At 42.5% G+C, this 27,064-nt stretch overlaps 1 protein-coding gene across 4 annotated transcripts in view; it reads right to left on the bottom strand.

Moving 5' to 3' along the window:
* agtpbp1 (ATP/GTP binding carboxypeptidase 1) overlaps nucleotides 1–27,003 on the bottom strand; it is a 34,719-nt gene extending 7,716 nt beyond the window's left edge. For 2 of the 4 annotated variants that reach the window (XM_050050554.1, XM_050050555.1), the window contains exons 1-26: nucleotides 26,889–27,003; nucleotides 25,432–25,490; nucleotides 23,657–23,787; nucleotides 17,676–17,743; nucleotides 17,264–17,327; nucleotides 16,746–16,892; nucleotides 15,113–15,244; nucleotides 14,894–14,987; nucleotides 14,736–14,773; nucleotides 14,243–14,451; nucleotides 13,947–14,124; nucleotides 13,665–13,706; nucleotides 12,468–12,568; nucleotides 11,703–11,819; nucleotides 9,979–10,754; nucleotides 9,234–9,317; nucleotides 8,975–9,064; nucleotides 8,629–8,777; nucleotides 8,336–8,423; nucleotides 7,066–7,210; nucleotides 6,334–6,484; nucleotides 4,678–4,858; nucleotides 4,339–4,468; nucleotides 3,350–3,481; nucleotides 2,230–2,406; nucleotides 763–914 (exon numbers count right to left, since the gene is read on the bottom strand). In XM_050050554.1, the coding sequence (XP_049906511.1) occupies nucleotides 763–914; nucleotides 2,230–2,406; nucleotides 3,350–3,481; nucleotides 4,339–4,468; nucleotides 4,678–4,858; nucleotides 6,334–6,484; nucleotides 7,066–7,210; nucleotides 8,336–8,423; nucleotides 8,629–8,777; nucleotides 8,975–9,064; nucleotides 9,234–9,317; nucleotides 9,979–10,754; nucleotides 11,703–11,819; nucleotides 12,468–12,568; nucleotides 13,665–13,706; nucleotides 13,947–14,124; nucleotides 14,243–14,451; nucleotides 14,736–14,773; nucleotides 14,894–14,987; nucleotides 15,113–15,244; nucleotides 16,746–16,892; nucleotides 17,264–17,327; nucleotides 17,676–17,743; nucleotides 23,657–23,787; nucleotides 25,432–25,463 (3,608 nt within the window). In that variant the 5' untranslated portion in view covers nucleotides 25,464–25,490; nucleotides 26,889–27,003. Of the gene's footprint in view, nucleotides 1–762; nucleotides 915–2,229; nucleotides 2,407–3,349; nucleotides 3,482–4,338; nucleotides 4,469–4,677; nucleotides 4,859–6,333; nucleotides 6,485–7,065; nucleotides 7,211–8,335; nucleotides 8,424–8,628; nucleotides 8,778–8,974; nucleotides 9,065–9,233; nucleotides 9,318–9,978; nucleotides 10,755–11,702; nucleotides 11,820–12,467; nucleotides 12,569–13,664; nucleotides 13,707–13,946; nucleotides 14,125–14,242; nucleotides 14,452–14,735; nucleotides 14,774–14,893; nucleotides 14,988–15,112; nucleotides 15,245–16,745; nucleotides 16,893–17,263; nucleotides 17,328–17,675; nucleotides 17,744–19,023; nucleotides 19,348–23,656; nucleotides 23,788–25,431; nucleotides 25,491–26,888 lie in introns of those variants that run through there. The other 2 variants (XM_050050556.1, XM_050050557.1) reach the window with 2 other exon arrangements.
* Nucleotides 27,004–27,064: the final 61 nt, after the last annotated feature.

Raw genomic sequence — 27,064 nt, 5'->3', positions numbered from 1 at the left:
CATGCTCTGACAATGATATCTTTAATGTATTTCTTTCCTGCTTTGTGCAAATATATTCCAGCTGCAAGCGACTGTGCGACAGTGTACTAGTGTGTGTGTTCCATGTGCATTTAATCCATACAGTACCATCCTGTTCACTGCGGCCTGAGGAGTAGGTGGAAATGGTTTAAAAGATCTTGTGGCTGTTTTACGCTCTCTTGGAGGAATAATGACACTGCTGACAATTATTCATACCCACTCCCCTCTCACTCCAGACTTTTCATTATATTCATCACACATGATCATTGATAGAATTTCAATGATGCTCACAGCAGCCCTGCATAAATGCAAGCCTTCATGTGTTTCTTGAGTAGTGCTTCAGAGGGGATCCGGAGTGACAGTCACACCGTTGAGTATCAGTGCCAAGGGGGGAACGTGTCTGGCAGTAAGGAGGGGGATTTGTACAGATATAAAGGAAAACAGCCTGTAACAACTTTACTGTTTTTTTGGGGGGTTTTTTCCCAGGCAGAATTTTTGGGCAAAAGAAAGTGGTTCTCATCTGAGATATCTTGGGAAGGTTACAATGCTGAGAAATAAAAAATTCTGAAGCCTAGTTCATGACATCTGTGGCGTTAGCCTGCTGTCTTGTTTCTATGAGACCACAGACTATATTCCTCAACTGTGTACACTGTGTGAGTTTCTAACCTTTACAGCAACACTCTCCATCTCTAAATAGCTTCACAGCAAGTGTGTGCGCCTGCATGAACTGTGCACATTACTAACCTGACCACTTTAGACTGTGTCCCAATAATATCGCTCTCTAAATCCAGCAGGTGTTGGTGATTGCGGAGCCCCGTCAGCCTCTTCAGCCTCAGCAGGGCCACGCAGAACTGAGCTCCCATCTCCTCCAGCTCTCGGGTGCCAATCTGAAGACCCTGAGGAGAACATGTACATGCACATCAAAGACACATACTGATAAATAGATACTAATATGTTCACCAGGAGGAACACACTTCCAACATACAGCTAGATTTAAACATAATTTCAAAGCTCCAACAGAAATCTGCTTTAAAATGGCTGCTGTGGGTTTCAATAGCTACTCTGGGGCCGTTGTCCATCTTCAAACACCCCAATTCTCAATGCTGGAAAGCGGTTGCCAAGGAAACTTTTCATGTAGAAACATGATAATATATTTCATTTGCAGAAGGCACGCATTCAAAAGCATGTGCACTCACACCTGCAACCCCAACAAAGTCTTCACAGTGCTGTTCAATCACACACGTAAATGAATACTCACTCAGGGACACACACACAGAGAGCTTACCCCCCGACTCAACTACAAAACTTTCATGTTCCTATTTCCCCAGAGCAGAGCTAAGGAACATTTAAATTTGGCCTGGCCACAGAGATATGCAGCCTCAATTCAGAGGACATTAGTTCCTGCACATCTGGACAAACACTTTCACGCAAAGCAGTGGGGGTGCTAATCAGTGCCAAAATGGCATCCCTAGACTGCCTCTGGATGTGTAAGATGTTGACATTGGCAGAATCCAGTAGGAAGGAAATCAGCTGGGGTGCAAAGACAGTGAGGGAGAAGAAAGGGACATAGAAGGGTCAAAGGAAAGGAGGAGAAAAGACGACGCAGAGCGAGGAGAGAGTGGAGACAAGGGCTGCACTGCCACCTGGTGGACACTTTGAGATTTATAGGGGCACCTCCCTCTCACCCGTGGGGGGGGGGAGAGACACAATAAAACACATGTAAAATGCAATAAAATTAGAGCTGCAACGATTAATTAATTAGTTGTCAGCTATTGAATTAATTTCCAACTGGTATTTTTTTTTTTTTTTTTTCTTTCGGAAAATAAGTTAAAATTCTCTGATTCCAGCTTCATACACAGGCCTGGCTCTGTAAATGGGAAACAAACAAAGCTGTCAAAGTGAGCCACGCAACACTACCATAGCCATGGATGTACAAAGATGGAGCCTCTTAAGGAGAACTGACGGGAGGGAGTTTATTTGTTTATTTGTTTGGGTGCCGAGTTCCAATATCAACAATCTTTCTCCAGAATCGCTGACTGCACCTTTAAAGCTCCGACCATAAACCACAACACCCCCAGTTTGAGTTCAGCCAAGTGATTCCCCATTACTGCCTCTCCCCTTATTTGACATCAGAAGAATATTAGAAGTAGCACCAAGGAATTTAACAGCAGGGTTATTGTGCTAAACTCAATGACACTGAGTCTGTCTTACCTTATATTTGCCCTGGTCGCAGCCACAGAGCGTGCTCTCCATGGTGTAGCTGCGCTGCACTCCTATCTCCCTCCACACAACAACGCGGGCAGTTGACTCTTTGGAGCGCTCCACAACAAAACTACAGCTCGCCATGCTGAAGGCCGGGGCGATCTGGGACAGGATCTTAGGCAGCGCCTGAGAGACACACATGAAGCTGTTTGAGCGTTTATGCGTAGGTGTGTGTGCGTTAGTGCGTCGGGGGGGCAGATGATAAAGTATGTTTTATAGTCGGGACAAATAACTGTGTCCAACTGGCTTATGTACAGAGCAGCTGATGCTGCTTTCCAAAATGTTTGCTGTGGGCTCGTAGCCTGAGGCGACATGTCCACTAGGAAAGTCTGCCATCTTTATTAGCATTCTGCTGAGTGAAAAATATTTTTGTTGCATTCCCAAATGCAGAGAGAAACAACAAACTGATCTTGACCTGACCAGCTTGACTGGTGAGTAGAGAGAAAAAGTCCTGCACTGATGCAGAGTCAAATTCAAGGTCAATTATACTAAAATTGCCTGAGTAAAACAAATCTGAATGTGTCTGTCAGATAAAAGCTGCTGCTGAAACATGGCACTGACTAAAAAGACAGAAAACTAATAGATTAGGCATCTAAAATGAACACAATAAGGATATCCATAGCAATGACACAGGATGCAGGTATCTCAAAACTGGAAATGGTACCTCATGTTAGCATATTTACAAATAGAGAGGAAGTCAAACTCAATTACTGACAGTTTTAAGTGCCAAAGTATAACAAGTTAAAATGGTGCTACAATCTGGTATTAAGTTGGGACACAGGAAGTGAATTGCAGTGCATACACTGTACAGGACAGGTATGTGATGACGTAAATATAAGATGCTAAAACTTTATGAAGATTATCTTTTTGTTCTGAGTTCATGCAGTTATTATTCAGTGAGGTGAGAAGACTAATCTGAAACAGACAGACAGACAGAGAGAGTGACACTGTAAGGATGAGTGTTTGTATGCACTACAGGCAGACTGAGTGTGAGTGTGAGTGTGAGTGTGTGTGTGTGTGTGTGTGTGTGTGTGTGTGTGTGTGTGTGTGTGTGTGTGTGTGTGCTCACCCTGTATCCAAGGTCCTCCTGTAAGTCACTGGATGTCGCGCTGATATTGGACTGCCAGACTGTCTCCTTCACACTGCAGCCGTACATAAACACATTCTTCTTCCTGGAATGACCGTGGTAGTCGCAAAACACCTGTGCACAGATGCACGCGTGCACACACACACACACACTCAAACACAGAGACAGTTACTCAAATTAACTCATCGTATCATCATCAAATGAGATCTTGGAACCCATTGGCTGGTGGTCTGATGACAATAATGCCAAGATGAAGTTCACAGTTTGATCAGCAAATTTAAACATTTGGGCTAACCTCTATAAAACAGCTATCTGCATATAAAGGCAGACAAATTAGAACAAACAGATAAATCGTCATCAGATGATAGCCGATGGGAGAATGCATTTTGGCCAGATGTTCTGCGTCCTTTGCTCTCCACATGAACTGTTTACCTGCAGGCAACCAAAGCCCACTCAAACCTGACTGGTCAGTACTATCGGGACTACAAACAGAGGCCAGAATGCTTCTGATACCAAAATTCTGTCCTGTTGCCTACAGATTCTGCACACATATGCAGATATCTGTTCATACATATATACTGCGACATTTTCTCCGGTGTGTTTTCAGAGGAAGGACAGCGGCCTCACCTTGCTTTGTGCTGTAAAGCCATTACTCTTTATACAGTAAACAAATCTCCCATAAAAGCAATATTCCATTATATCTAACTTGCTGACACACAGTGTAGCACAGAGGCCAGTAGAGGCTGTTGTTTATGGTAACTGCATTAATGTCCTAAAACTAATGTGGTGATTTATCCACATGAAATTTAGTGAACATGCAGCCAAACAGAGTGTGCAGCTGAACAGGAGGAATGGCACCGACATTAATAAGACGTTAGGAGAGACTCTTTATACTTCCCAAATGAAAGATGATGCGGCAAAGTGCAAAATGCCCCCAAAGTAATTTAAGTCCACTTAATTAGAGGTCATACCAGCGGTGCCCTTTGTATGTGTGCAAGGTACTGCAGCAGGCTCTTAGTGTGGTAGATGGTGGGGTGGAGCTCAGGATTGGGGTTCTGCCACTGGCGATTCAAATCCTCTCCACTCAGAGAACAACGGTGACTACAGCAGAAAGGAGACGGCAGAAGAGGGGAAGGATACAGAGTGGAAGAGAAGAGAGCAACAGCTGGAGAATCCTTCAAGACAAGACTGTGTGTGTGTTAATGTAAATAAAGCTGTGACCAACGTGCAGGCCCAGGGTCAGCAGATGTTTGCATCTACTTGAAAGCTGTGAATTTGTGTTAATTTCTTTCGAGATTCTTCTTACTCACTTTCCATTTACAACTCCGTCAGGGTTGAGCATGGGGACGATCTTGAAGATGTAGGCCTCTCTCAGGCTGGCTGCAAGTGGGCTGGTGCCCATCAGGAACTCCAGCGTGCCCTTCATTACCCAGCTGGCGTTGGTCTCTCCAGGGTGCACTCTGGCTGACAGGAAGATCAACGGACGATTCCCTAAAGATTGAGAAAGAAGAAGTGCACAGTACAAACAGAGGAATGAGAAAAAACAAACAGACTCAGTAAACTACAGTGGAGGGAAAACCTATTTTGGAAGCACCGATATTCATCCTTATGTTCTTGCAAGCATTAGAAAGAACGGCACATTCCCGTCTTTTCTTAGAGAACATTTTAGAGAACTGTCCAGGAGCCAAGCATGAAGAAGCACAAATCTTTTACAAAGGCCCGGAGAATCTTTATACTGTACTATCGTATTTTTACCATGCAGGATTGTCAGTTACTATCTGTAAACATGCTTCCCAGCAAAAGTGAACGTAAAAGCCCAGATTCACTCTTGTTTGGCAATTCACCTTGCTATACGTTTGTGCTTCTTTGCTGCCTGTTGCTTACTGTCTGACACCTGGTCGCTACCTTCTTATAAAGCTCCTATAAAGCTGCTATCTCACATAAGCGCTGTGAAGGTACTAATTATAGATTATTTGGGACAAAATAATCTCAGAGCTCCATTTGCTGAAGAAGTCAATGAGATGCAGTTAAAACTTAAAAAAGCTAGCAAGTGTGACCTTTAAGATTCTGTAACACAGACAACGAGAAACGAAAGTCCATCTTCAAAATGGCAGATTAGATTTGTCAGTAAGATTTGTCTAAGGTGACAACACAACAGCCATTAAATATTTGGATATTATGGCCCAGTGGCTTCAAGATGCCGGCTGTTACCAGGACATCTGGCAAACATACATTTAAGACCCCTTTGCTAGTTTGATATGATGCAATCATAATTTTGTTGCACACTTAACATTTTTCCAGAACAACTAAATGATTCCAGGGCCATTTTCACCTATGTTTGAACATCCAGGACTTAATTTCACCAGGATAATCCACTCAGTTTGCCTGATATCAGACAGATTTGTCAACTTGAACTACACTTGAAAGGTTTGGACCCAGGCAACCACTCAGTATCAAAGATGACAATGGGAATCCTGGATACAAACATCCATCCATTTTCATTTGCTTATCTGGGGCTGTGTTGCGGGGCAGCAGGCCGAGCAAAGCACCCCAGATGCCCCTCTCCCCAGCAACGCTTTCAAGCTCCTCCTGGGGGACCCCATGTCGTTCCCAGGCCAGATGAAATATGTAATCCCTCCAGTGTGTTCTGGCTCTGCCCCGGGGCCTCCTACCATCCTGATCAGATGCCTGAACAACCTCAACTGACCCCTTTCAACGTGAAAGGCGGCTCCCTCTGGATATCCGAGCTCCTGACCCTATCTCTAAGGCTGAGCCCAGCCACCCCATGGGGGAAACTCATTTCAGTCACTAGTATCCACTATCTCATTCTTTCGGTCACTACCCAGAGTTCATGACCATGGGTATGGGTTGGGACGTAGACGGACCAGTAAGTCAAAAGCTTCGACAGCTTGTGGATACAAACAAAACTATAAAAAGTATATCCTACTTACTACTACTTTACTTACTAAACTGACAGATGTGATCATTGGAGTTGGACTCAGGCAAGGCAGTGATGGTGAGAAGGGGGCAGCTGTTTCCCCCCAGTGTTTCACAGAGGACGTCCTGTCTCAGGTAGATCTGAGGGGTCCTCAAAGCCTCCAGTTTGGACAGGTGCATCTGAGGACACAATTAAAGGAGTAAGAAATTAAAGTTTTCACATTTTGCCCGCTAACATTATTATCTACAGCTTCCATTTAAAACCTAATCCCTCCTCGCTTCAACATTTTACGGCTGTATTGTTTCACTGGCTGTTTATGAGGCCATTTTGTGATTAAGTGATTCAGTTTGAGCTTCTCTTTTGTGGCTTGTATTATAAGCAATTCTGCATAGTCGCTCTCGATAAAGGCAGACAAAATGTAATTATATAAACATAACTATCAACATAATGAGTGTACAGTAGTTAGAGAGCACAGCAGTTATCTGAGCTCAGATTTGAAGGACGTATAAATGATACAACAAGGGAAAAAACAGTGAACTCCATCAAGAGGCAGCTGCATCTGGAGTCACTGGGGGTCTGGGAGGTTTCGCAGTAGGAGAAGAGAGTAATAATTACCATAGGAGACAAGAGTGTGCTGAGAATCATAGGGAGCAAAACCATTACAACTAGACAATATGGTCAAGAGGGGGGTCAGAGATATGTATACTACTACATGCTAATGTTCTTTAGATGACAGTAAACAATGGTATTGTAACAGTACCTTAAGAGTGGAGTATGTATATGGGTAATGATAGGCGAAGTAGCAGACATCATCCTTATGGCTGAAGGTTGTGCTGAAGGTCATCGTATAATAAGACTTCCCTTTCTGACCACCAGCTGCTATGGAACTCCTTGCAAAGTGATTCCTGTGGAGAAGCACGAACGTTTCATGGGTAAGTGTTGCACAATACAGCACTCATAACACTTTGACTCAATGGCCACTTTATTAGGTACACCTACACAATCTATTACAATCCAATACAGCAGTTGTGACACACAGCTACTTGTCAAGAAGCTTTATGCTGATGTTCACATTTATTAACACTGTTGGTAATGTGAGAATTCAGTTATATGTTATTTCGCAGGTAATTGTTTTAAAGGGACAGCTCATCCAAAAATCAAAATTGCATATATTTCTTCTTACCTGTAGTGCTATTTATCAGTCCAAATTATTTGGTGTGAGTTGCAGAATGTTGGAGATACTGACGGTAGAGATGTCTGCCTTCGCTCTTAATATAATGGAACCAGATGGCACTCATCTTATGGTGCTTAAAGTGCAAAAAAAAAACAAACAAAAACCTCAACAGCAATGTCTCTTTCCAGAAATCATGACCCGGTTACTCAAGATAATCCACAAACCTTGTTGTGAGCAGTTTAATGTAGGAACTATTTTCTTTCAGCTGAACTATACCCACCAACTGTATAACCAGGCAGAAGGAAGTGTGCCATCTAGTTTCATGTCTTCCAGAGAAGGCAGACATCTCTATGGCCAATATCTCCAACACTCGGTGTTGTTGTTTTTAGTTTTCAGGTGAACTGTCCCTTTAAAATGGTGTTGTACTGGACTACATTATACTGAGATGTGTTTCTAATTATTTGCCCCCTTGGTTTATGTTAACCATGTCTAAGAACTAAGACTAAACCCTAAAACTAAACATTATAGGCATCATCAAAAGTTTTTTACTATTCTGAAGTCCATTAGATTGTGCATGTTGATCATAAAATGGCCACTAAGTGTACATTACATCATACATGCACTACATGTTTTAAGTATGCGGTACAATTTAAAAAGATGTAAAGGTGAGAATTCCCTTCTTGAAGATGTTGCAGTATTAAGAACGTCAAAGTATTTAAGCTTTATAGCTATTGTCTATAAAATGTATAAATATTCTTGACAGTAGCTTCAGTATGGCAAAATTGGTATGCTGCACGAAAACTGTGACTGAAACACTTATCAAAAAGATAGCCTCTCCCCCTCTGAGTGCACCTACTTGTAGTAACAGATGTCTGTTCCTGTTCTGACCCAGTGTGGCCTTCCACTGATCGCCTCCTGCACCGAGTACATCAACACCTGCATGCCTGCACACACACAAGGAGAAAACACAAACACACTAACTAACAATGTGTGCCATCTGATACTCAAGTGACCTTATAAAGACTAACTGTGGGTCAAAAGTTCTTTAAACTCACTACAGAGTAATTTAATATTTAAGAAAACACACAAATCTTCTGTAGAACAGATGAAGAATGACTGTTTTTATCCAGATGTTCTTGTGTATCTCACCGTAGTTGAACTGGCTGTTTGACTTCTCAGAGTTGATGATGTTGAAGCGGTAGGCAGTTCCAACACGCATGCCGCTCACCTCAAAGTAGAACCACTGGTGGTAGTGATTACTGTTGATGTCTGAATTCAGCACAAGGTCATACTCGTATCTGGAGAAACATAGCAACATAAACTATAAATGTGGACCCAAACACCATCAACAACAAATAATACTGATGTAACACTAGGATGAATATAGTCGGCCATGGCTTTAAGAGCTGTAAACGTGATAAAAGTTGATTTAACACTGACTATCCTATTGTGGAACAGTTGCTCATTACCCTGTGACTGATGTGACAATACTTACTTCCTGACTTGGACTGCCTTCCTGAGGTTTCCAGACTCAAACTGAGAGTTGAACTTCAGTGATTCGCCATCGTCTTCAATCACAGGACAGCTGAAACACAACAAAATGTCGATGACCGATTGAGCTAATCAGATTTGTGAATGTCACAGCTCTCAACAACAGCGGAAAAAGGACACAAACTGTAGCTGTCTTCAAATGTTAGCTCCATTTAGCCTGTAAAGTGTGTTTTAGGTTAACAGACTCTGTAACAGGGACTCACCTGGGATTGTCCAGGTCGTAAACTACTTTATCCACGATATCATTAGGATGAATCAACCTCTCGATGTCCTGGAATATCTTAGACCTGCAGAGTTAGACCCGCAAACAAACTCATGATTAACACAATACATGACCAACATGTTTTCCATTAAAATATAATAATTCACACGGATGTGAAAAACTAAAGGAAAGGAAATGCCTCTCCCCACCACCATGACAACAAAATTAAAAATATAAACTATCTCAGATTTACACTGACAATTTGAACTGCAAAACCAAGTGCAAAACCCCAGAATGTAACCACATGATTGCATTTAACTTTTGTAAAATGGTGCCTGGAGTTTTGAGTCACAGCTTGTCCTTGGAAAAAGCATTACAAAAACATCACTATTACTGAGGCTCCAAAAGGACTGACTGGAGCCCCACAAGTCAGCCTAAGGTCACACTCATATCTGCAGGGTATGTCAAAACGTTTCAAAATATTCTAAGCACAAAATATTTGCTTATGTAAAATCTTTCTGGCATGAAAAACACCACAGTAAACTGCAGTTGTGTGCGCTGTTGTAATGGTTTATGCTTGTTTTATTGCTTGTTTCTTTTTCTCTTCTCTCTTTCTTTGCACTAGAGATGAACTACAGTGCTTTATCAAAACAACTTCTATTCCTCGCTTTTATAATCTGTGCACCCTCTTTATTTTGTATGTGAAATGATTTCTGCAAACCACAGTTTTAATAGAAATGTCTCACCTCTGTACACCGTAAACTCTCTCCTGAAGGGGCTCCCTAAATGTCGGTGCTACATGGCCAAAGTAGTCTGGGTAAGCCACTTCAGCGTACTGGGGAACGGAGCGTGTTCCCTTCACCATCTCCACGTACAGGTCGGGGTCATGCAGCGGGAGGAGCAGGGCCGTGTCTGGCACCTCCAGAACTGCTCCTTCCCCTATCTCATCCTCAGCACCCTCTGAGCCACAATCTGAACCCCAGTTGCTGCCTCCTCCTCCCACCCGACGAGTAGCAATGCCCCCCAAGAGCAGAGGAGACTGGATGTGTCTGGTGGCGTTGACTGGGGATCCTTCCTGTTTGACTCCCCTTCCTCCTTCTTCTCCTGTGTTCAGAGGCCTCTCCTCTTCTAGAGAGACACACTCCAACACATGTGCAAGGTCCTGGTCTAACTTATGCCCCTGAGAGGGAGGCCTGGCGAGGGAGGACAATGTCATATGTGTGTCTGGGGAAGGAATGTGGGCCTCCTCTTTCTTGTGTTGGTCCTTGGTGAGGTGGATGCTGTCCAGTTCTAGAGGTGTCGGGGGAGCAGGAGTGGGTGCAGGAGGAGATGGCAGGGTGTGTTGTCCTTTGGTAGGGGTGCAATCCTCCTGAGAGCTCGAGATGGGGACATGCTTTGGGGACAGGGCTTGAGCTGTGGGCACTATGATTGGTCGAGTGGATCGAGCTGGGGCTGATGATGAGGAGAAAGATGATGATGAAGATGTGGTAGAGGCACTCTTTGAGGATTCAAAGTTATAACCCTGTAGGAATAAGATCAATCAGAAAAAACAGACAAGTATTAGTGGTAGAGACCCACATCCACTGTAAGAAATATAATAAAGGATATTTTATAACCTCTGATAAAAGCAATGCTGAGCGCCTCATCAGGCTCATAACATATGCAATGGGACAAAGGCTTTCATTTTTGTTGAAATTAATAACGACATGCAGGTGTGTGAAATAGGTTTTACCATCTCAGACATTTAAAATAAATAAGTGGAAACACTGATTAAATCAAAATACAAAAATACCCAGGAGCAACACACACTGAAAATTAAGCCAAATGAGGAAAAGAGTAATGGGAAGAAAATAAATTAAAATTCAGGTAAATTCATCTTAATAATATGACATTATAATAATATAATAAATGAAGGAGAAAAAAAGATAAAATGAATAATGAAAATAATAGAATGGAAAAAATAGAATTAAATTAGGAAAAGAAAAACACAAAAAGAAAAAGAAAGAAAAACAAGGTACACCGATGTCTTAATCAAATATTTCTGACAATTTATGTCTCATATTAATTCATTCTGACATAACAGTGCTGCTGACATTGAGCCAGGAGGATGAAATTTTAATGTTAAAAATATACCTACATAACTGAGAGTACTGTGCCAACACACTGCCTAACTGGAGCCTATCCCAGCTGACATTGGGTGAGAGGCGGGGTACACCCTGGACAGGTCACCAGACTATCACAGGACTGACACATAGAGACAGACAACCATTCAGACTCACATTCACACCTGCGGTCAATTTAGAGTCACCAATTAACCTGCATGTCTTTGGACTGTGGGAGGAAGCTGGAGTACCTGGAGAAAACCCATGCTGACACGGGGAGAACATGCAAACTCCACACAGAAGGGCTCCCCCATCCTGGGGTTCGAACCCCCCACCCTGGAACCCTCTTGTGGGCACAAATTACTGACCTGGAAGTCTTCAGAAAGCTCCAAGAAAAACCTCTCATAGACCCTCAACTCCTCGAAGGGACGACCAGGGCCCTTTTTGGGATGCAGCTTGTTCAGGTCCGTCTCTATGTCATCATTCTGATTAAAAACAAACAAAAGGAAAATACACATCTAAATGTAAAACCTCAGACTGTGTGCTGTCTGGCTGTGTCTGGGCTATTACTTAATCTGTTGCTGCTATCTAAGGATTAAGAGATACGAAAACGAGGGAAAGAAGAACTACGGCTAATGAGAAAACAATAAAAGTGACATAATGCAGCTGTTTAATTTTAAGGGGATTTTGCAGCGCTTAGAAATGTTGAGTGCCTCGCTGGATTGCTTCGTCACACACTGTAAGGCCAGAGCAATGTTTTGATTAAATCAGCAATTGTAAATGCATATCAGACACGGTTGACATGTTTGACAAAGAGATACGGGAGTGTTTGGCACGGTCTGGTGAGCTGACGTTGGTGAGTTATGACTGGCCTCTGCTGGAAGTAAAGAGGAGTGCAGAGGAAGGGATACAGCTGTAAGAGATTGTATCCTCAAATTACATGACATCACAACCCTTTGTTAAGTTCAATCACGCTGCAAAAATGTTGTAAATATGTAAATCACTACAGTGTACACTGTCTCTGTTGCACCACGGTCATACATAGAAAATATACTCAACTTTTTGAACACTAAGTGCAACACGTAACGTTGCCGTGTGAAATACGGTGTGTGCATGCGAGTGCTGAATATTACCAGAGCGCGCTGATCCTTCTCGTCCTCTTCATTCTCAGTTTCGTTCTCTGTGTCTGCGTCTGTCTCCTCGTTATCGTCGCTTTCATCCACCACATCATCCACTGGGTACACACACACACACACACACACACACACACACACACACACACACACACACAAAGATATATAAGGTGACTGTCCTTAAAATGAACATTTTCCTTCTTTTCGCCCAAGCTAGGAGTTTATTATTTTCCAAAGTGTGTGTAAGGCTGGCACGTAACCAGACTGGCAGAACTCAACTGATTTCGGTCATTGAGTTTAATTGCTATGAGAGGAACAGAGGAAATGTTAACAAAAAGATGTGAGCAGCCATGATTCAGAGATGAGTGTGAGATTTAGAGGACAGAAGAAATGTTGAGAATATTTCTTCAAATACACTGAGCTGGTGATTAAGGCTGCAACTAATGATAATTTTCATTGTCGATTAATGTGTCCATTATTTTCTCAATCAATCGATTTGATGTTTGGTTTATAAAATGTCAGAAAATTGTGAAAAATGTCAATCCCTGCTTCCCAAAGCTCAGGGTGACGTCCTCAAATGTCTTGTTTTGTCCACAACCCAAATACATTCAGTTTACTGTCATAGAGGAGTAAAGAAACCAGAAAATATTCACATTGAAGAGGCTGGAATCAGAGAATCTTGAGTTCGTTTTTTTTTATGAAAATAGATGCGTCCACACAACTTTGTGCTCAGGCTGAGGGAGTTACTGGGTTGCTGCTGCCAGTTGTCACATTTGTGATGTATATTATTGTTTTATGGACTTCCTGTTGGCTTTGGCATTCTACAAGAAATTAACTAAGATATGTATTCATCTACATCACCAAGCAGATTCAATTAAGCATAGGGCTACACGAAAAATAATATTCTGATCGTACATGTTTTATTTAAGATCAGTTTAAGAGAAAAGCAAAGGGGATCGAATGTTTCACCCGGCAGCCTGTGGATGCAAGGAGGCAAATAAGCTGAGTACAATGTCCACTGGTGAGCAAAGCAAGCACTAAGCGACGTGAACTAAGCATCTCTATCACATGTTTATAGCTAACACATGTCATGTGTTAGTTCAGTGGAGTTAGAGTTTGATGTGAGGTGAATGAGAAAGCAGCAGTGAGTGAGTCTATGTATTCTGAGGATGGAGTTGTGTCTTACGTACGTCTTACCCTTCTTTAAGGGCCTGCTGCAGAGCTGATGAATCTTTCTTCCTGTAAGGCACATTGTGCGCAGCAGTGTTGCCATTAACCATTTATGTGCTCCATGGATGTATTCATCATCATCTATGTGTCTGTGTGTTATGCATGACTGAATCTAGGAGCAAATAAATGTCTATATGTTTGTCTGTACTGCATAATCATCAATGACAGGCATGCACAAACACAGTGTAATGCTCAGGCACTCTCTAAGTGAATTGGATGTGTGTTTGTGAGTGTGTCCTGTGTTCTCACCCCCAGGTGGCTGGCTGTACAGCTGCGCCACAGGTCCTACAGCAGGTACATGTGGCAGCTGGTAGTGGAAGGCTGATTTGATGGTGGGCAGAGGCAGGCGGTTCTTAGGGAAACACTTCCTCATGATGAGACTCGACGTGTTGACAAGAGGATCCAGAGTCCGCACTGGAAGACACTCCTAGAAATAAAACCACACAGAAAGTAAAGAGTAGGTGAGAGTGAGTGTGTGTGTGGTGCAGAATGTATGTGTTGCATGCTTTAATTATCTGCCACGTGTGTGTCACATTCTCGCTCACAGTGGATGAGTTGTAGAGAATCCTCATGCCATCAGCGTCTATGAATGCTTTCCTGCCGAGCTTGATGTTGGTGATGTTCCTGAGGCAGACCAGCAGCCCTTTGCGAATTAGCATGTGGCGATGGCGTGTGTCATTGCGATGCCAGTCCAGGTACAGAGCCAGCAAGACAGGCACGTGTCCACCATCTACTGCACGGCGAGCGTTTGTTTCTGCACAGGAAAGAGAAGGAAGGAGGAGAGACAGCAGTGATAATCTGTACTTTGCCACTGAGGGATGGGATGAAGAGAAGCATGGGAGAGGTAAGAAGGGGAAGTTGAAATCCATGTTGATTGATCATCAACAGAATCAGAAAATTAGTCAAGGCCAGGCAAGGGGTTGATGAACATGGAGGTTAGAGAGGCAGAGGAAGGTGATACAGCATGGACACAAGCACTAATGAAGGATCACTACACTACTGAAGAGTCAAGTCATCGCTACAAAGCAAATTACTCACTGGATTTCAGCAGTGCTCCCAGTGCATCCAGAGCGACCCTGTTGAATAAGAAACATGACAAATTAGTTACATGGAAAACAAAACTGAAAGAAGTAAAGATGCTGAAGCTTGTGGCTGTCGCTAGTTTCTTAGAACACAACACTCAGTCGTCTGCTTACTTCAGCAGGCTGGTGTTCTTCTTGCTGTACGGCGCGGCAATCTTGAACATGAGTTCCACCACTCCATTCTTGCCCAAAGAAATAGCATTCACAGCTTTTGCAAAAACAAACACATACATGAAGAGACATCAGGCAAAGGTAGAAGCAGACATCCAATACCACTGACACTTCATCTGCTTGCGACTTAAACTTCTCTCTATCTTCAAAGAAATGGCTTACAGTTGGTGGAGTAAACCCTGAGAACCTGCAGGCAGGGCAGAAGCAGTTTGGTGTTCTGTAGGTTCTGTTTCATTAAGTTGACTGTGACGTTCAGCGCTCCGCTCAGTCGGGCCTTCACTCCAAACTTTCTGTCTGAACATACAGAGGTTGTAAGGTCAGATATTATGCAGAGTATCATCAGTAGATTCTCAGTGATTTAATTAAATAACAGTACAGTCTTGAGAGAGAATTTTTGACCACTATGTTGTGTTGTATAGTGCACACACACACACACACTCGGACGCAGCAGATGCATGCATGCATGCATGCATGTAAACACTCAGATGGTCTCTGAAGTCTCTCCTGATATAAGACTGCCTGACTGTGAGAGCAAGGGACAGGCCTGCCATTCCTTGTAAGGCCTTTGAGGCAAGCTAAACCTATTCTTCTTCCACTCAGATGGTGTGTTTCACATCTTGCCAATGGTTTCACAGTATTCTACTGATCTACAGTTGGCAGTAACAAGCCAAGAAATGTAGCAATTCACCCGCAAAGGCAGTGAAGAAGAAGACATCATCCCTGCTGGCAATTTAAAATATTTCAGGGTGCTCTCAGACCTAGAGTTGTCTTGCTTTGGTCTGAATCAGGATTTAATTTTGTTAGAAAGTTGAATAATTGCCGAGAGTAGGTTCGTGTTCTCACGGTAGCATTTACAAGCGGACCAGATCAAATGCCTTGCACAAGAAAGCTGCTCTTGATTGGTCAGAATTTCCATGCGGGAAAAATCGAGGAAGTAAACAAAACGTTGAAGAAGAGTACACTTGCAAGATAAATGTGACACTTTCTAATGTCACAATGGAGGGACAACTACGCAGGTTGATTTTAGCGCTGGTCATCGTGGACTATATTGCTGTCATTGTTCATTTTAGTCAAACCATACAGTTTGAAAACGAGGTGCGGCTCCAACTAGAAAACAATGTGTTGATGCATTGGATGTGCTGAATGTGCATATTAAGGCAGTACAGGAGGAGGTGCACATTAATAATCCTCCAGGACTGTAACATGCTCATGTTTAACCCAAACAATGTGTCATGTGACTGCAGTTGGTTCAGATTGAGGTCGGAACACGTTCTCACCACAAACGAACTGCACCAGAGTTTGTTTGTAACTAGGCTGAGACCACCTCTTCAAGAAGGTCTCGGTCTGGTTGTTTTGTTCACATCCGAGTGCGATTGCTGTGTTCACACCTGCCCAAACAAACCACACTTAGAGGGCAAACAAACTTGAGTTCGCTTGAACCGAACCAAACAAGGCAGGTGTGAAAACATGCTAAAATGTCTTTAAAGCAAGGAAATGCACCCAACGTTTGTTAGACCTCAACACACAATGCATTTTGGTGAGAAATATCAAAGTAAATGTAACTTTTATTTATTTACAAGGAAACTAAACAGAGCACCTTTAACAACACAGACCAGACTTTAGCTGACATTAAGTGACAGGACATGGTTCACATAACAAAGTAAAACAAGGAAACAGAAAGAAGAGCAAATTCAATAACACAGGAATAAAAAATAACATTAGAACCTGGCTACCCTGATATATTGGTGTACTCTGTACTGTGTTTGTTTGTTTAACAGGGTGACATTAAGCCTACCTTTTGGGCCAACCTTGGCGAGCAGTGAGTGAAGCTGCAGCATGAGTTCTTCACTGGGAGGCAGCTCCTTACTGGCAGTGATCAGAATCTGGAATAATATTCCTGTTCCTCCTTTAGACACAAATACTCCCACTCTGCGACCTCTGCCTAAAGACAGAAAACAACAACAAAACAGCATTAAATGTGATACAACATCAATTACGATGGGGATATGCAGTTGAAGTCCTGGATAGCACAAACCTTAAAACATTACTGCTTTATCAATCCTAGCTACATTTCCAATTTAATATCATTTGTCATTTATTAGAGTGGCAATATTAATAGTTTATGCTTTTAAAATACTTCTCACAGTCATGAAACAGTAAATGCTTTTCCAAATACTTTCTCTAAATTAGAAATGACAGTTAAATTGCCCACTAAGTGACTATCCAGCAGGGAAATAAATGTCATCAGCTCTCAAAATCAGGGCATAAACTGCTCATCAAGTCTGGAAAAAAGGAAACGAAACCGCCACTCACCCACAGTCAGCAGCTCACTGAGAATGTACAAGATGTTCAGAGTGGTCTGGACATCCCGGGTATTCTGTCGGAGCCACATGGTACACTTGTTAAACAATATACAGGTGTGTAAAGTGGGTTATAGACATTTTTACTTGATGTTCTCTCTCCTATGTGCGCAGTCTAATCTCAAATCAAACAATGCATCAGTTAGACTGTTACCACTTTGACGGCTGTCGGATAAACGTGAAGCTAGCACCAGCAGCCGTTTAGCTTAGCCTAGCACAAAGATGAGTAAGTATCTGCTAGTCAGACTTATAAGGAAACCACTCCATTTGTGCAGACACAAGTAAAAGCTTCAGAACAAGCTTTGTGTTACAGGTTTGTCATGTCACAAGCTGCGGTGTCCAGTTGTGTTGGTGAGTAAGCTGACCTCCAGTGAAGCCAGTAAGACCTCCATGCCACTGGAGCCTTTGGACATCACCTCTTTGCCGCTCTTCTCTGCAACACACAACAAAACAAAAAGGATCAGTGATGTGAAGACAAACAGTGCTGCATTTGTGCAAAACAACTCATGGGCTTCTCCCACAAGCAAAGTGGGGGCTGTTATTCAAGTACAGCCGGTTGTCCTGTAAATGTTAGGTCAACAATTACAGACAAGTCACAATGTCACAGAGGATTATGCTGGAAGGTGTGAAGAATGCTCTCCCGGGGACTTGTAGTTACAAAGATTCTACTGCATATATTTCATATCATCAAAGCTCCTTTTTTTACATTGTGTTAAATCTTAGCTTCTGCACACATGAGCTTTACATTCTCTCCTCTTAAAAACTGCCCCGCTCAAGATGTAAAAATAAAAGCTTTGGCTACAACTCCTGCTTCACCTCTATCTTTTGTCTCTCTTTTTCCACCTGTCCACCTCTTTGAATCACACCCTCCACCTGCCCTGTAATTTAGGAGCTGACAAATTCCCGACCTCTTTAGAGAGGTCTCTGTGTTTGATCCTGTCTTGTCCTGGAACAAACTCTCCAAACACAAATACAGGACAGAGAGTATGGAACAGACACTGAAGTCCTTCGACCTTTTCAAAATGACTTATATAAACCCGCATTAGTTTATAGTGGACTGCCGACGTATATATAAACACATACAATATCATAAAGACTTCCCTTTCAATTAACAATGCTGAGAATGCAAACATGCACACACACACACACACGCATACACACAGTTCAGTGCCTTAAAGAGCAGTGACCTCTGAAAACATTTCTGTCATGCCAGACTTTTTGAAAACGCTCCAAAACAACATTTCAGCACTAATCCTCGAATAACAAACATCACTAGGGGTTACACATAGGAGCATCTCTAAAAAATAATAAGATATCAAATAAAAAAAACAATAAGGCATAACAATGATTTGCTGCTTTATCTATTTACTGCTCAATGATTTTATTTTGCTTGTACAATGTGCGGTCTAATAAGAATTTACGAAGCTTTATGATTGCACTCAAGTAAAGCAGCCAGTCAGCTTTTTGTTATCTGCACATTTACCATCATTTATGTCTTTTCCAGTGACTGTAGATAGTAGTAAGCTGTGGCAGACTGTTTAAAGTGCTGAACATGAATGGTGAAGATTGCAGAAGTCATACTGGTTGTTCTAACCTGTTGGCCTGAGCAAAGTGGAATATTTAAAATATATCTGTAACATGAGTGCCATCATAGATAATGCAGCTGTGAAAATCTATGCCTCGGAGGATTTTTAAGAGCCGGAGTCAAAATACCTGAAGCATTTTCATCATACTGCACCCTATATGGTGGCTCCGGGGCGACCAAAGATTGATAGTATCTCCTTGTGTAGCGGTACTCCATTTCCTAACAGTCTCAAAGTTCACCGAAGCTGTGGGAGAAAATATGTTTCCAAAATCCCAGGTTGGCGGCCTCTTGAGTCCTGGATGTTTACAGTGCAGGTCTGCTGTGAATCAAATGCCTCGGAGCTTGATGGTCATATGAAGCATGAAGGCTCTCTGAATGTTACACTGGTAGTTCTCTATCCCTCTGAGGCGAGAGGTAGACTGCTTAGCTGGCCAGTCCTCCAGCTGTGAACCAACACACTGAGCTTAGGGGCAGGTCATGATGAATCTTGCGCTCAGCACCTCCCCTTGCACGCTACTAGAAACTAAACCACCAACTAGTCCTAGAAAACTGACAGCTGTATAGGATACCTCTCCTCATGCGTCCTCTCCTCTTTCTCTGACCCCCCCTGTCAGCACTATAGGGACAGCTGCTTTACGCTTAAATAAACAGTTTCTGACAGCAAATGAGAAAGTAAAGAGAGAACTGTTGTCTCTAAAGCTGAATTCATTCTCCACTAAACTGAACAATAACACCCCTGGTGGAGTTTTTTTTAATGCATCTTTTCATCACATGCATGAGTTTACAACCAACTGACAACTCCTGGCTCTCATTCCTCCCTATAATCCCTGCTCTTTCTCTTGGTATCTCTTTACTGTCTCCTAAGCTCCTAAAATTCTGAACATGAGACAAGAGTACAGCAAAGTCTGTCTCGGGGTGTATAGTTACTGCAAACAGGGTCATGGACCCCCTCCATCCCCCTAACAGACGTCATGTTCATACACATTTCAGGTTGAGGCTGCAGTCAGGGTGTGACAGACAGCCAAGCAGCAGATGAGAGAGGAACAGCTGATATATACTGATTGACAGGGTCACAGACAGAAGCCTCTCCACTGTGCGCATACGTCATGATGGATTAACCACAAGTTTACTTTGAAGTGGGGAGTGGGAGGAAGTAGGGAATTAAGGGAAGAGGACAGATGAAATTTAAGAAAAGCGAGAGGGAAGAAGTTCAGAGCGGGTTCAAAGTATGCCAGCAGGCTCAAAATATGAGGTGATGATTCAGCAGGATTCTTCACCTTCACATAAAGGCTCCATTAAGGCTTGACCCGAGTGATCACAAGTTGCCCTCATTTAAAAAATCCACAATGAAAAAGCCACTAAATGAAAACCTAGCTCCAGGGCAAAGGTAATGTAAGAGCCACCGACAAAAAAATGGAGTTTGTAGGTTAGTACACACATTGTGAAACAGCAAACACATCTCCAGTATTGTGGTTAACTTTTCTTATTCAGTGTTTTAAGTAATGGCTGTAGGTATCAGCTATTTTCAGCACTGATTTATCTGTTGATATCTGATAATTTCTTTCAATACTAAGAGCAGTGTGTAGGATTTTGTGGCATCTAATGGGGAGGAAAACTTCTCCCATGTCAAAGCATGACTCCTGGTTATGACTCATTCAGTGATCACTGGTTTTCACCAGGAGCTGAATTATTTGCAGAGATCTCCTCCTCTCCAAAACAAATGGACCAGGGATCTCATTTATAAAATTATGCTTAGGATGCATACTAAAAATGTACCTACAGAAAAAAGCATGAACCAAAAAATATTCAACAATTTCTACAGTCAGGCTCTCACCTCACCATCTGCATCGTCAATTTCCTGTGTCTACAATGTTCGCCAGTATGTGTCAAAGTTTCTCTCACCAAGTCTGTTTTTATAGATCACAACTTTTGCGTGGGAAGAGGCGAACGTCTCCTTCAGGTCTCGTTTTGTGCGTACACAATGTTTATAAATGAGACCCCTGGTGATTAAAACCAGTAAAAACACTGACACGGTTTCACGTTACACATCTCATTTCATTCATTCATTCATTTTTCATAACCACTTCTTGTAAGTGGTGGCGGGGGGTTGGAGCCTATCCCAGCTGACACTGGTTGAGAGGTGGGGTACACCCTGGACAGGTCGCCATACTATCAGACAGATAACCATTCACACTCAGATTCACACCTACGGCCAATTTAGAGTCACCAATTAACCTGCATGTCTTTGGACTGTGGGAGGAAGCCGGAGTACCTGGAGAAAACCCACACTGACACAAGGAAGGGCTCCCCCACCCTGGGGTTCAAACCAGGAACCGTCTTGCTGTGAGGCAACAGTGCTATCCACTTCACCATGGTGCCGCCCACATTACAAATCTGTGTTTCTCTAATGCTGCTCGGATCATCGCAGAAGGGCCACTAGCCCCGCACCTGCTAATGAGTGCTCACCATTTTTCTCTGATAACTGAAAAACCAGATGTTCAAGAGACTTTCAGTGGGAGCCTAATCATCCACACAGGTCTCTTCCTCTCCTAAACAAATGCACCAGGTATTTAAACTGGTAACAACACTAACTAAAGCAGTTTCAAGTTACAAATCAGTTTCAGCTGGTCGTGGATGGGCTATGAACTATGTTGGAAACGTGAAAATGACAGAGCCAGTGTTTGGTTTGTCTGTTCTGCTACTGCAGAATCATGGCAGTGCAACATGGCGGACTCCATGGATGAGGACCCGTTCCCTATGTAGATATAAACAGCTCATTCTAAAGTAACAAAAAACAACACATCTTATTTTCAGGTGTTTATAAACTAAAGAAAACATACTTATTATATGATTTTCCATTTCTGCCAAAATATCCCACTGAATCTTGAACAATGTACCTTTAACTGATTAATTGTTTAGTCTATTATGTGTTAAAATTGCTTGTTTTGTAAAACCAATACATAAAGACAGTCATTTCTGAAATGTAAAACAGACAAAGGCAGCAAATCCTCACATTTGAGAAGCCGCAACAGAGAGTGTTTGGCAATTCGCTTGACATTAACAAGTAACAGAACTGTTGTAATTTTCCATCAGTGTGACATAATACATTAATCAACAAATTGTTAAAGCACCGGAGCAAAGATGCTTGCATCAGGGATTTCTATTCATCCCAGCTCTTCAGGATGGCAGAGAGGCACCCTGCTAACAGAGACGCACTCATGTTTCAGTCTGTTCTACAAAGCGACGCAGCACAATGCCTCCTTCTTTCACTGTCAGGTCTTCTCTTCTGCTCTCCTTTTTCAAAAGAGTAATCAGAGAACCAGATCCGGAGACACTGTATCAATCCATCCACACTTTGACTACCGGTAAACTAACCCAGCTCTGTTTACACAGCAACTGCTGTGTGAACAGAGCTCCACCTGAACAGCAATGTCTCATCATGTCAATCATGACCCAGTTACTCAAGGTAATCCACAGACCTTGCTGTGAGCAGTTTTATGTAGGAACTATTTTCTCTCTACTGCACCACATCCGGCAATTGTATCACCAGGCAGAAGGAAGAGTGCATCTACTCATGGACGATAGGCTCGTACTGGTGATAGCGCACAGTGTAAACATTAATGGGGTCCTCCTTGGCTGAGCTGTAACGTTAGGTAGCTCAGTGGTGCTAGGTGAGCTAGCAGTAGATGCACTCCTGCCTTGGTTATACAGTTGGCAGGTGTAGTTCGGTAGAAAGAAAATAGTTCCTACATGAAACTGCTCACAACAAGGTCTGCGGATTATCTTGAGTAACCGGGTCATGATTTCAGGAAAGAGACATTGCTGTTGAGTTTTTCAAATGTATTTCATCAGTACTTTGAGCACCCGAAGCTGAGTGCCATCTACTTAGTATATTCGAGAGAGGGCAGACATCTCTCCGGCTGATACCTCCACTCTAGACTGATAAATACCACTGCATGTAAGAGGTAAAATATGTATTTTTGATTTTGGGTGAACTGTCTCTATAAAGGGGAACATAGTACTGAGGAGATAACACACCCAAATCTCTGATCAAACTGCCGTCGGTTAAGTCTCATTGCAGGTAATGGAGGTACCAAGTTTTGATGAGGGAGAAGAATGTGTGTAACAGAAATATCATCTCAGGTTCTGCTGAATTTTGATATTTTTTAAAAGTGTCTATTGTGAGTCCAAAAGTATAGTTGTGAAAACCAGTGGAGTGCTATTTTAAATCAACATGCAGACTGTGCCTATCAGTGTCTGTGCTTTATGCCAGGTAGGTTAGCCAATATCAACCTGAAACCATCATTGCTCTGACCAGTCACCATGAAGGGGAATATGGTGTGGGTTACAGCATATTTACTTGTGGACAGGTGTGTGTGTGTGTGTGTGTGTGTGTGGTGGTGGTGGTGGTTGTTACTCCTTTCCGTTTCCTTATGCTTGAACTTATTGTTTTGAGAATTACCGTTAAAATAAACATTTTTTGTATCAGCATATTATAATGAAGGTATGATGTGCTGTCAACGGTGAAATTTAGGGCTGATACTGTTCGTCATTACAGCGGCAAGTACCAAGAAAGTACCAAGAGGTGGCAGCACTGGTCAGTTATCACACTTGGAGATGACACCACCATACACAATTCACGTTTCTATAGAAACACATAAACGTTGGATTTATCTTTTCTGTAGTTTCAGTTTGAGCCCATTGCACATTATTTTGTGTGTGTGTGTGAGTGTGTGTGTGTGTGTGTGTGTGCTCTCTCACCCTGTGTCTGTATGAGATGAAATATCTTTGCGGTGACCTGTCTTGCCGTCTCCACATCTTTCATCATGGCCTCTCTGTTCATCCTCTCCAGTTGGCCCAGGAGCATCAGTACCCTGGAGTTACTGGGAACGCTGGAAACACACGCACACACATTTTCACTTTTAGGAAGGAATATTGGGAGTGTAACAACACATTGATCTTGATCGATATATCAGTTCAATGATCAATGATTCAATAATATTGATGCAAAGTGAAAACATTGATACATATTGTCATCTTTAAGATATGCCTTTATTTTGAAATTCCAATGGCACATGTGTGTGTCACCATTTGTGTACAAGCACAACTCCTTCTCAACATTTAAACAGTGCTAGCAGCCTAGCGCCACGAAGGCAACAACAAGCAGCCAAGAATAAGACGATGAGGATATTTACTGATTATGCCTCATATCAATCACAGGCGCCTGAATTCAACGGACTCGTACTTTCGCAGACTTTATGACAAATGCAAATATTGTATCGTTGTCCACAGAATCAATATAAACTTGTGATTTACACCCCTAAAGAATATATGTAACGGGATAACTTCAATCACAAATTAATTCCTGTGTAAGTATTTCGAGAAAGGATAAATATAGATATATAAAACCAGTGAGTTACAGCTTTAATACATGAGTCTGTGTTAAAAGGAAAATCTGTCATGATTTCCTGATCCATGTCTCAGATTATAAGGATTACAGTGATGGCTCACTGTCAGTTTATGCAGCACTGGGTGACACTGGAGAGCAAACATAAAGCAGCCCTTCACATGCACATATGCCCTTATATGCCCAAAGTGAGTCAAATATGTCTCAGCAACAAAAATAGCCTTTCTGTAACATAGTGCAATGCTAGAAAAATGACAAATTGGCAGGCTGTGTTTAAATACCGACTTTTAGATCTCTGTTTCATTCATTTTGATAAAGCTGAGTGCTGAGATGGTCTCTTAGGGCTTCACTATTTCTGGGATAGTGACCCATCCCCCTTTTTATAATCTTAGCTCAGTGGCGCTCAGCTGGAAACAAGGTCAGAGTTCAGTTGTTGGTACAGCAACAGCAAACATGGGAGACAGAATCAAAACTCTGTGATAGTGCCCAGTGGAGCTGAGTTTCTCATATGTCCTTATAAAGACAGAGAGACTGAGAGAGACTCTGTGTGTGTGTGTGTGTGTGTGTGTGTGTGTGTGTGTGTGTGTGTGTGTGTGTGCATGCTGCAGAGAGAAAAAGAAAACTGGAAAAAAATTATGAAAAAAGTCTGGACAAAGGGAAACATACTGCAGGAGAAGTAAAGCCTCAATAAACATGCTGCATAAGTCACATAATTGAACAGATTATAAATGTTCAACCCTGATCAGGACAAACAGACTGAAAGGTTTATTCCAAGGTCGTTTCTGCTGCATTAATGACGAGCGTTGCAGCTTTTAGTCATCATGACAAATACATATGGACGGCTCAAGAAGGATCAACTGATTATCTGCTGTGTTGGACAAACAGACACAGACAGTGCGACAAGAAGCAGGGAAAAACACTGGTACACATACATTTACAAGGTAGAATAGTGCAAGAGTGTGATCACACCAGGGAGGGAAAAGGTAAGCGCTCGGTGAGAAAGAGTCCACTATGTGAACAGATGGTTGTGACAGACCAGCTTTCACACAACACAGAAACACAAGCATACTACAAATCACAGCCCACGTGTGCGTTTGTGTATAAACACTAAAATATCAAAGCAACTCACCCTTTCTCTGTGGCCATTTTGGGTTTATTCATTTTTACCACTTCAGCATTTCATGTCGTCTGCAAGAGAAAGAAAAATAAAGACATTACTGATAAAAAAGGACGTATAAACACACTCAGCAATTTTAGAAATTAACATGAAAACTTTGCCTTGTGTGGCAAAAGAAATCCCACTGAATTCCCTCTGTTGTTATCTCACACTGTAGTCAGCCCTGCAGCTGTGCCAAAACCAGATGATGATCAACCTAAACTGCTCATAGCTGTGAATGAACAAACTAGTGACCTGTCCAGGATGTGCTGGGACACGTACAGCTGCAGACAGATGGCTCATATTGACTACACCAGAACCTTCTGACTGATGGTACAAAAAACAAAAGGGGCTGCACTTCATGCTGCAGATCTCAAATGTCTGGAGACAAAAGAACTGTAGACAAGGTAATCTGAAGACCAGGTTTGACCGAAGCATACTCAGTTCAGCTGCATTACACCAAACAACAAACTGTGTTTCAAAACAGACAAAAAAATGGCATCATTCAGCAGAAAAGTCGAGCAAGTGACTACACTTCAGTTGAGTGAATTGCATTTTCACAGGTCTCCCAAGAGCCCTGGATTAGATTAGGTCAGACAGTGAATACAGAAGCATTCAGGAGGCGAGATAGGATGAGTCATAAACGATGCAGTTGTAAATCTAAGGCTATCAGTCATCATAGTGTCAGATGGTTTAATAAGGGATTTAACATGCTTAAAATAACAATGACATATTACATTTTTAACCCATAAAACAAAGACAAAAAATAAATTAATAGCAACACATAAACAATAAGATGTTAGTAGTATTTTTCAATTAAAAATAAGCTTTTCACAAAGCTGGCTAACTCCTCATCAGGCTTTGCCAAAGCTTGCAGAGTGAGACTGCAAAGCCCACCAACCTGTCTTACTACACAGGTACAACGAGATGAGCATCCCAGGTCGCGCCTTGTGAGCATATGAGCAGCTACATCCGACCATAAAAGCCCTGTGTTTGGGATAATCTATCTGAAGCGTTTTACACAGCAATTGTAAACTGACATGTTGCGGAGGCCAGCTTACTCAGGACAGATGGTGGCCTGGCCACAATAACCCCACAGGGCTGCTTCCTTCCACAACCATTTAGAAAACGCGAAAAGCCACCGTCATAACAGCAGCCGGCAGGGACATTTGGGCAAGTCACTGTCATTAGGCTATTGTTAGTAAGGTAAACAACTAAGCAACGCTGTTTTACAAGATGCTAAGTGGGATAAACCTAGCTGAGACTGTTGCCCCCCACTGCACCTGCTGGACTAGTCACTCATTAACGGCCGCCTGTCTGCGCCAGCAGGCTAGCTAACGGAGGAATATGCTAACAATAAAGCGCTAACAGGCGTAGCAGCTAAAGCAATAAACCTTCGTGTTGCTAACAAGAAATAGGACTTTACAAACCTGTATGGAAAGGAACTGCTGTCCCATTCAGGGTGGATCAAATCTAAGATAAGGGGTACCGTTGCTGTGTGTCTGAGCGTTGCCTAAAACGCCCTGATGATGTTGTGATGAGACCAGCCCCAACTGTCACGGGGCTATCGCTAAGTAACGCGAGAGTTCGTTGCTCTGCTCAGTGG

The sequence above is a fragment of the Epinephelus moara genome, chromosome 8, assembly GCF_006386435.1.
Source record: "Epinephelus moara isolate mb chromosome 8, YSFRI_EMoa_1.0, whole genome shotgun sequence".
Classification (NCBI taxonomy): Eukaryota; Metazoa; Chordata; class Actinopteri; order Perciformes; family Serranidae; genus Epinephelus; species Epinephelus moara.
The sequence above is the reverse complement of the archived record's forward strand: the minus strand, read 5'-3'. Positions and strand labels throughout refer to the sequence as shown.